The sequence below is a fragment of the Notolabrus celidotus genome, chromosome 20 (assembly GCF_009762535.1).
Source record: "Notolabrus celidotus isolate fNotCel1 chromosome 20, fNotCel1.pri, whole genome shotgun sequence".
Lineage (NCBI taxonomy): Eukaryota > Metazoa > Chordata > Actinopteri > Labriformes > Labridae > Notolabrus > Notolabrus celidotus.
Window position 1 is genome coordinate 5,992,755 of NC_048291.1, and position 10,559 is coordinate 6,003,313.

Here is a 10,559-nt window from a genome sequence, read left to right on the forward strand (position 1 = left end):
TAATTAAATAAAAAACTTTCCCTTAAAAATTAAAATAAATATAAATTAAATACATTAATAAATGAAGAGTTAATTTGCAAAAACAGATATCTCGGTTTTTAGAAATTTTCAAAAAACATATTTCTTTTAATATACATATTTTAAAAAGTTACATTTCAAAGATACCTCTATTAGCAATGTCATTTTGACTTAGTCAAAGCGACCCAACTTCAGTTGATTGATTATACCTAGCACTAGTAATAGAAAAAAATATATTTTTTGAAACAATTGAATTTTTTTTTTAAAGTGAGTGATCTGTTTTTGCATATGAACTCTTCAAATATACTGGATTAGGAATAAAAAACAATTTAATATTAGATTTAAAAAAAATAAGAATAATTTTGACAGATTAGAGGTATCATGCATGTCAGAAAATATTCAAAAAATAAACCCTATCAATGCTTTGAAAACACATCAATGGAACAAACAAACAAACAAGAAAATGAATGTATGAATTGTAGACTCTACAGCCTGGATGATAACCTTCTTGTCCATGGGCAACACTTTAAAGAATCAGGGTTCAGATACTGTTAAACTGCCGGGAGAGCTGCAGGTTTCTCTTGTAAACACCTGAGGACAAACCTGAGGACGGACAGGACCGAGGACATTCCTGCTGCACGGGCGTGTGTGTGTGAAACAGTAAAGGCGTGTGTATGTGGGTCAGGTCTTAGGCTGTGAATCCTGTTTGGCTGATCGTCCTCTTGACATACAATTGGCTGGTTAATTTCCTGTTTTGTTAACTGTGACTTTATGTAAGACCAAAAAAACAACTCCTCCTTCTTCCCTGTATGGAAGCCCGTTAGAGCCAAAAGAGAAATGAGCTGGTGAGGTTTGAGTATCGATTTCAAGGTGAATTTAATTTGAATGTAAAAAGACTTTCCATTCCGGCAACAGGCAGTATCACTCACCTGTTATCTACACTGCTTATCCTGTTCTGGGGTCTCAGGTGCTGGATTCTAGCTGACATTGGGTAAAAGGTGGGGTTACACCTGGACAGGTCACACTGTCAACATGTAGACAAGCCATAGATATGAATATGTAACGCTTTTGGGCCAGTCAGATGCATCTACGCTGCCGCCATCATGGGGAGGGGTTCTCAGATCTCTGATCTAATGCATGGTGGAGACGCTGCAGATAGACTGAGTGATGCTTGTTTTACATGAAACTTTCCCACTAATTTAATTTGTCCATGTGTTCATCAGAAAACTATTCATAATGTTATTCTGTTTATTATGAAGCACTTTCATTCACTGTATCCAAAATCCACCAGTTCTCCACCTTGAAAATACCTTCATGTTCAAGCATTTTCAAGGATTTCAAGCACCCATACGAACCCTGAACTCCATAGGCCTACATGTAATATAATGTACATTTCACATGAATGCACACATTACAATATAACAGCATGACATATTGTGTATTGTATATTCAATTATTGTTGTTAAAATTTAATCATTTCACAGTAGTTCATATTTTAGTTGTGGATAAACCTGCTGAGTGTGAAGCAGCGGGGAGGTAGATCAGCACCTCCAAGTCTGAGGCCATGGTGCTCAGTCGCAAAAGGGTGGCTTGCCCACTCCAGGTTGAAGGAGAGTCTTTGACCCAGGCGGAGGAGTTTAAGTATCTTGGGGTCTTGTTCACGAGTGAGGGGAAGAGGGAGTGCAAGATTGACAGATGGATTGGGGCGGCGTCTGCAGTGATGGGGACACTGTACCGGTCTGTCGTGGTGAAAAGGGAGCTGAGCCAGAAGGCAAAGCTCTCAATTTACTGGTCAATCTATGTTCCAACCCTCACCTATGGTCACAAGCTGTGGGTAGTGACCCAAAGAACAAGATCGTGAATACAAGCGGTCGAAATGAGCTTTCTCCGCAGGGTGTCTGGGCTCAGCCTTAGAGATGAGGTGGTTCGGGCATCTGGTCAGGATGTCTCCCAGACGTCTCCCTTGGGGAGGTGTTTCGGGCATGTCCGTTTGGGAGGAGCCCACGCGGAAGGCCCAGGACACACTGGCGAGATTATATCTCTCAGCTGGCCTGGGAACGCCTCTGTATCCTCCCAGAAGAGAATAAAAACACTGTTATCGTTTTTAACTTAACTTTGACAACAAAACGTCATTTTGATCGGAGGCAGGCCTAGAGTCATCAAGTCTGAGGTTTTCAGAGGACCATAAAGAGAACATGGATGGGGAGAGGAGGATTCAGTAATGACCGCGGGAAACCTTTAATCACATGAATCCAGCTCTCCGGGGTCCTGCTCCGGGCTGCAGCGTATCGGAAACGGACCGGACAAGGATCTGATGGAAGTCCCATGTTGGTGGACGCAATTTAATATTAGTGATTTCCCTCCTTTGTGTTTTTAATTCTTTATAAAAAAATAAAAGAAGCTAAAGACATGCGGCGTGTTTCAAGTTTTTTTATACAATCACATCACATTAATAAACTCATATATGGGTTATAGAAGTTCATGTGGTTATTGAGCTTCTGTCTCTAAGTCCATCAGTACGTCCACGTCCTTGCTGCCCGCACCAAACCCCACCACGATTTTTTAAGTTTCAGCTCAAGAGCTACAAATCCTGTAATCGTTCAGCTCCTTCTCCTCGTTTTTAAAAATGTGCAGATTTCAGTTCATAAAAATAAACTTTCAGACATTTGAAACTTTGTTTTTGTTTTGTACATGTAATGAATGAAAAATAATCAGATGCAATAAAAAGATTTACAGAGGAGCAGGCAGGGAGAAAGAGTGGAGAAAGAACAGTGGGCTGGTCCTTCAGTCAGGTCGGGGTCCTCCTCAGAAGTCTTTGTAATGCAGTAACCTGAATACATACACACAAACACAAACACACACTTTGTTAAATTTGGTCCATAAGACTGAGCATCACACCTCGGATTTGCTTTAGAGGAGCTGATCTGCTGTCTCACCTGAAGAGAGGGGCGTGTCCTTTGTTGTTAGCCAATGAGAAGAAGCCGCTGTGTGGGGAGAAGTCGAGGCAGCTGGCTCGATAAACGATCTTCCTCTTTGAGACGGGGAAGTTTGAGAAGACGGTGAGGCTGGGCATGTGGACCTGAGGGGGAAAACCAGGACAGAGACATGTTCAGGTTCAGAGCTGAAGTCATCATAACATTATCATCATCTTCATCATCATCATCGTCTTACCAGCCGCACAGCCTCGTCTTCAGCTCGGGAGGCGATGGCGAGGATCTCAGACGAGGGGTTGAAGGCCAGGGAGGTCGCTGAGGTCATCAGGTTCATTATGGCCTTCAGAGGTTTGGGATTGGCTGAATTAAGACACGCCTCCTGGGAGTAAACGTTGACCACGCCCGACTGAGATCTGCGACACAGAGACCATCAACACTGACATAACTGGATACAACAAATGACTGACAGACTGTCAGCCCAATCAGAGAGCAGGACTGTGTGTGGGCGTGTCTTACCCGCAGGCAAGGTAGCGTCCGTTCCGTGAGGCGGCGATGGACGTTCCCTTCACACAGCCATCGTCTGTGAACCTGTTCACGCACCGACTGCTGCGCATGTCCCAAACATACACCTCCCCCTCCTCTGCGCATACATACACACACACACACACACACACACACACACACACAGGTTAGTCACATGACATGAGGTTGATCTGTGATGTCACACTCTCTGAACGCTGACTCACCTGAGTTGGCGAAGACTTTGCTTCCATCGTGAGAGAAGGCGACGCCACAGACGTCACCGTTAATCTTCATACTGCGAACAACCTCCTTAGTCTAACACACACACACACACACACACATTACAACAAATATTTTTTCTGCATATTTTAACAGTTTAAACATTTTTTTCTGTTGATTTTCATTTCAAGTTAATTTTTATAACATATACAAATCATGTGGTTTTTTATTGTCTTTTTATTATTATGTTTCTTTTTTCTTTTTATCTATTTTAATTTTAAATGATTATTAGAATGTATTCTTATTATTCATTTACTTATTTTCAGACATATTTATTCACTACTTTTATTTGTTTTCTTTTAAAAGAAAAGCATCACTTGCCTAAATTGTTGATCTTCTGTATATAATATGTAAAAAATCAAATAAACAAATCTATGAAAAATAAATAAAAAATATTTATTACATTTTTATAGATTTACATTATTCGGTTGCTCATATTGTTGTTTTTATAATCAAAAACATCTTTTAAATATCTGCGACAATCAATATTTGCATTATATTTAACATTTCTGACGACAGAAAACATCAATTTATGAACTTCCTGTTTTAATGAATCTTTAAAAACTGCTTTTGGTATTGCTGTAGTGTACGACTGCTGAGTCAGTGATAACGTGAAGGTTTTAAATGTAGGAAATGACAATGCTACCCAATGGACCAATCACAGGCTTAGGTACAGGGCTATGTGAACCTAAGGCGGGGAGAAGTAGAGGTAGTAGAAGTTAAAAAAAAGAAGAAGAAGTCAGGAGAACAGGGGAAGAATGAAAAGGGGAAGTAGGAAGAAAAAAGGGGAAAATGATGGTGGAAGAAACAGAGAGAGAAAAAGGGATGTCGTACGAAGTGAGCAGATGATGCAAAAGAAAATGAAACAGGAAGAAGCAGAAGAGGAAGAAAGAGTAGAAAAGGGAGGCCAATGCAGAAGTAGTAAGACCTTGAGTGTGAGGAGGTGCAGGTATCCGTTGGTTCCAGTTAGCAGCAGAGCGCCCCCATCAGGGCAAACTGAGAACTCCTTCACTCTGGCTTCATTCAGACCTGAAACACAAACAACATCTTCGTCTCAGACACCTCATCGAAACGTTTCCACCCTCTGTTCAGGTGAGAGAGATCTCTGTGTGACCCTGCTCACCTCTGACGGAGTGCACAGGTGTGACTCTGCCCTCCATCATGTCATACAGGTAGAACATCTTGTTCTTCAGGCTGGTGGCGATCACCGTCTCGCCGTCGGGAGTGAACGCCGCACGGTGGACCGGGAAACGCTCCAGGTGGATGCTCTGGATCTTGGGGTTGGTCTTCCCGTCCACCTGCAGGGGGAGACACGCACGGCAGCAAAGTGTCAACATGATTCTACCTCTCCTGTGGGATGTGAAGAGATCCGATTGGTTTGACTGGCTGAGTGTACCTGGAAGAGGGAGAGTGATTGGTCCAGGCCGGCCGTCATGACGACCTGAGCGGAGGGGTGGAACTGGATGGTGGTCAGTCGGTCTTCTGACGGGCGGGCGTTGTTAGCGTGAAGACATTTCTTCATCTGAGGCACAAAGTAAACAGACGGTGTTTGATTGGACAGCAGAGGTCACATGATGAGGGCAGGGAGTGTCATTAAATCTATCAAAATCAGGAATTTAAAACTAATTAGAGCCTTAAACTTTAAGTTCTGTATCTTTATTATCAACTACAATAATCACTTCAGCTAATTCACTCACTGAGCTAAACCTCTGCGTCATGTTTCAGGTGTTTGAACTTCTTTTTCATGTAAATATCAGACGAATAATCTGTCTTATGTTGAGGTCCAGTGTCGTGTTTGAACCATAGACTGTATAAATAATGGACCTAGTACCCGGGACGTCACCCATCTGTTTCTGAAGTGCTGTTTTGAAGTCAATCGTTGGTGGGAGCCATATTGGAAATATTGAAGTCAACCTAACTGCTGTGAGGTAAAGAGGCGGGCTTTGAGCCTCCTAGCCAACCGCCGGAAATTCCCCCGAGTGTAGTCTGGATTAGGGGTGAGCCCGACTAAGGATTTGCTTAGTCGAAACTGATTCATCAGATTTTGCCCATAGTCGACGAATAGTCGAATGTTTGTTATTTTTCCTTATTGACCCAAAGTCTGCAGGATGGTGACCGCATGACAATATTACACATAACCCTTAACAATTAAGAGACTTGTAGCTTAAAGTAATAGGGACAACAGAATATTATAAGTATAAAACTTAGATTTTTTAAATCTATATTGCAAAAACAACGAGGTGATGAAGGAGAGAAAACTCAAATAAGGCCACCAACCGTTAAACATGGAACAACGCGCCACAGATATTTAAACAGTGTTCGCACAGCAGAGAGCAGCACTGCGGAGGGTAGTTTGTCCAACTTAAGGCTAAACATTTGTATAATGTTCAAAATCAAACCTGAACCAGCTAAAGGGTTTTTAAATCTCTGAACAGAACCTTTAAAAACAGTCTTTCATTGCGTCTTTGTCCGCTTGAGTCTTTTCAAATTGTACGTGAGGAAAACCATCGTGTTTACGGGCAGAAGTGCGCTCCTTGCTTTGTTGACTGTAAATCCTGTTACAGAGAATATCCTCTCTGATGGCGTGGAGGTGGATGGGATGCTATGGATTGTTTTTGAGGGTTCAGACAGCTTTGGGTATCCCTCCTCGTTCGTTTGGCCCCGTACAGTTTTTGTGTGGTCCGGTAATCCTTGATCTCACAGCCCTCTTCATGAAGCTGCTCCTCATCTTCATCACTATTTTTTAGGATCGACTGAAGTTTTATTTCCTGACATTTTGAGCTGCCATGAACGTAGAAAGATTGAAAGACCAGCTGAGGTACATCTGCTCCACAGGTCCCCATTAAATGGGAGAGTCCACCTTTAATTACCAGGGGAGATTTAATTACCACTTTAAGGAGATTTAACACTTCAAGAGCTGTTCTCAGAATTACATTAAATAAGTCTGTATTTATATAAAAATAGGCTAAACGAGAAACTATTTTTACGGGAAACAGGAAAATAATGTAAAATTAGACATTGAGCACCCCCATGGTTTGAATGGAATGATCCACATTTCATATGCAAATATTCAACTATGAGATTGGCAGTCGACTAAGGCTCGTTAGAACGAATCGTCGAATAGTCGACTATTTGGGGTCACCCCTAGTCTGGATAGCTCATTTCCCGGCACACACTGTACGGAGGGTGAATTTTTTTATAACGCTGTAATTTCGAAGATATTGAGATTACAGGTCTTTCAATGAGAGGCACAGCTGACTTGATTTACAGGCGGGAACACTGTAACTGTTGGCGAGGAGTCTCAAAGCCCGCCTCTTTACCTCACACTCGCTCAACAGAAGTTATGTTGAGTTCAACATTTCCAATATGGCTGCCACCGCCAATTGGCTACAAAACAGCGCTTCAGAAACAGATGGGTGACATCACGGATACTACATCCATTATTTATGCAGTCTATGGTTCCCGCCTGTCAAGTCAGTCAAGTCCTTAAATGGGCAAAACTCTTAATATCTTATGAAATCTTGCGTTAGAAAAAATATTCACCCCTGTACAGTGTGTGCCGATAGAGAAATTAGCTCTTCAGACCCATGTCGCTTTTTGAACCAGGCTGTAAACATGTTTATTTCTGCTGTAAAGATCGTCTTTTTTTAAATGGGCGTGTATGTGGTTTCCTGTGTTTCTGCAGCCAGTCTCAAGTGGACGCTCCATGAACTGCTAACACTTCCGCATGTGCTTCATATTTTGAGACTGGAGTTTGCAGCTTGATTTGAACGTGCTCATATCTTGGTGTTTTGTCGTATTAAATAAATATCCACTCAGTCTGGTCCTGTTTGAGGTTTCTGCCTGTTAATGGAACCTTTCCTTCTCTTGGTGGATTAATGTTGGTTTCTGGGAATAATATATCAAAGAATACACTCTACACCTGCTGCTAATGGAAAGAATATGGAGATAACCTTGCTATGATTTGGTGCTTTATGAATAACGATTGATTGATTGATGCTTGATTTTTACATTCTCTTAGTTGTGTATTGGCTTTGCAGATCCTCTCCAGAGTTAAACTTGATGACAAACAGGCCGAGGACTTAACCTGGACCCGACTGACTAGGATGAAGCAGTGAACCAAACTGGCACAGGCCTCATTTGGATCCAGGTCGAGGTGACGTACCCTGAGGATGCCGCTGGGCAGAGAGTCTGACGACGCCACAAAGTTCCCTGTCCTCCTTAGCAGCTCAGCGTCCTCTTCATCTTCATCGTCCTCGTCTTCCTCATCTTCATGAAACAAAAGTAAGAGTGGCTTCATAATCTTTTACTTACAACCATTTTTTTTTAAAGAAGGAGGCGTCACAGCAGTCTGCCTACCTCTCTTCTTTTTCCTCTTGTCGCTGTTATCCGCCCACGACGGCGTTCCTCCCATGGACTTCTGGAACCTGAAACACACCTGATCAGCACAGAGGTACATATTATGTGTGTGTGTGTTTGCATGCGTGTGTGTGTACTCACTGCTCTCTCATCCTCTGCTGTAGTTTCTGTTTGGACATGGTTGACTCTGCCTCTCCTTTGATCAGGTCTCTCCGGAACCGATGCTTCATGTCCACCCTGCAACACACACGGTCACATGACACACCTGAGATCTGACACACCTGTGGATCTATGAACGGGGGCTTTGAATGGGCCTAAAGAACTGAGTCCACTCAAGAAGAAGAAGAAGATGGAGAGACTGACAACTCGGCACTCACTCTTCCTCCAGTTCATCGTCCTCGTCCACCCAGGCAGGAGCTTTTCTCCTCGGCTGCCGTCGAGCTTCATCCTCAGTGTCTGATTCATCCAATTCTTCGTCTCCGTCTTCCTCCAACAGAGTCCCTTTCTGCTTCTCATCCTGCTGCTGAAATACAGGAAGTGATGTCAGAGGAAGAGCCGGATAAAGTCACCTGAATTAAGCAGTATCTGGAAATCTTCAATTAAGTTTTAAAGTAGAATTATTACAGATTGACTTTCCATAACTTTTCCCTGATTCTGCATCTAACTTTTTATCATATTGAAGAAAACAACTCTGAAACATTTCCACATGCGGATAAAAATCTCTGAAGTTCTCTCTCTGAAGATTATTTTAAGATTCATATTTTTTATTCTGCATGGCTGATCATCACTGAAGAGTGAAACAGTCTAAACTTCAAGACAAACATGAACCGGTTTCACATTTTATTTGAGTGCAGAGACTTAAACAGCTCTCTGAAGTCGACAGCTTTGCACTGCAAAAACTCAAAATCTTACCAAGTGACATCATTTTTAGTCAAAATGTCTTATCCCACTTGATTTAAGATAAATTAAAAGTAACATTTGAGCAAGATAGAGGGACTTGTTTTAAGACAATGCATCTTTAATATCTTGTGAAGTCAAACAATCTTGAAATGATCTTGTTTTGAGTTGTAATTTATAAGAAACAAGGTTTATTTTACATTTCATACATTTTTCAAGCTGAGATCTTATTTGTAGAAGATGGATAATCTTGATTTAAGACAAACCCTTTACTTGATTTAAGTAAATGCATTTTATTGGAGAATCTATCAGAAAACAGCTCCATTGATAAAAGAAAGAAAAGTTGTTATTTGTAAGGGTGGGTTACAGTTTTCAGGCACTATTTCTTCTAAACCAGATAAAAATATACATCCTCAAACTACATGCACACAATGAAACACCTACTTTAGAGCATAGCTGGCTTATCCTAAAAAGCAACATGATTGAATATTAGTACATCCAGCTCACTATGAGAAGACATTATATCTCAAAATGTTAAAATTAAACTTTGTCATCTTATTTCAAGTACAAGATGTTCTCAACCCTAGAGAAGTGCCGCTATAATACAACTCAAATTAAGGTGAATATATCTCAAATGAAGAAGTTGACATGAAAAAATATTTTTTTGAGTGAAAAAATATTAATTGTTATCATTCCTGACTTATTCTGAGACACTAAGCTTTAAAATACTTGAATATAACTTAAAATAAGTCTTCCCTGCTAATTTGAAGATCACAGTTTTCTAAATATTATGTCTTATTTTAGGACAGAAAGAAATCTTACCAAGTAAATTTTCACTTGTTCTATTGGCAGATTTTTTTTTTTATTTCAAAGTAAAAGTACCTTGAAACAAGGTTTTTTTTCTTGTTTTTGGAGGGGACATTTTTTCCAGTGTGCTTGAAAATATTAAGTTTTGTATCAAAGCTCTGTATCAGATGCTTCTCAATAACTTTCAAAAACAAGCCGAATTGTCCCAAAACAACTGAACAGCTTGTAGAAGTCATAGCTTGCTCTAAGTTTCATGTCACACTAACTTTAATCAGAGAAACACTAAATCAGCAGATTTCTAAACAGGGTTTGGTGAGAGGATACCTCCACGAGTCTCTCCACCAGCTCGTCCTCCGCCCCGAACACCAGCTCCTCCAGCAGCCTCACAGAGCTGTCCTCCTCCCCCAGCACCGACAGCTTCTTCACGTGTTTCTGCCTCTTCCGTTCCTCCTCTTCGGGCTCTATCTTCGGGGGTCTGACCCTCTTCTTGCTGGTCTTTACCGGTTCTCCGTCCTCGGTCTCTGGTAGCTTGATAAGGCTGAGATCTTCCATGTTTTTAAAGAGTCAACTAAACAAAACTGATAACATAAATCTGAAATGTCAGCCTCTCGTGAACAGACATGCGAAATACTCTTCTGTAAACTATTTTGCTATCCACATTCAGCTCTAAACATTCCCCATGTGGACGCGTCTGTTTTCCTCATGTACTTCCGGGGGAATGACCTCTGAACGTGGAAGAAATGA

General features: G+C 41.3%; 1 protein-coding gene across 2 annotated transcripts; it reads right to left on the reverse strand.

Annotated features, from left to right (window-relative positions):
- Positions 1–2,432: 2,432 nt before the first annotated feature.
- utp18 (UTP18 small subunit processome component) lies at positions 2,433–10,559 on the reverse strand. Of its 2 annotated transcripts, none has more exons than XM_034711790.1 (13): positions 10,140–10,559; positions 8,489–8,631; positions 8,253–8,348; positions 8,112–8,179; positions 7,918–8,021; positions 5,149–5,274; positions 4,876–5,050; positions 4,681–4,781; positions 3,698–3,788; positions 3,468–3,591; positions 3,190–3,364; positions 2,955–3,097; positions 2,433–2,848 (listed from the first exon to the last, which is right to left on the reverse strand). In XM_034711790.1, the coding sequence occupies exons 1-13, from the start codon at positions 10,365–10,367 to the stop codon at positions 2,824–2,826; spliced, it is 1,599 nt and encodes a 532-aa protein (XP_034567681.1). In that variant the 5' UTR covers positions 10,368–10,559; the 3' UTR covers positions 2,433–2,823. The 2 variants fall into 2 exon arrangements, with proteins under 2 accessions (XP_034567681.1, XP_034567680.1); XM_034711789.1 differs by having other exon boundaries at positions 8,489–8,634; positions 10,140–10,558.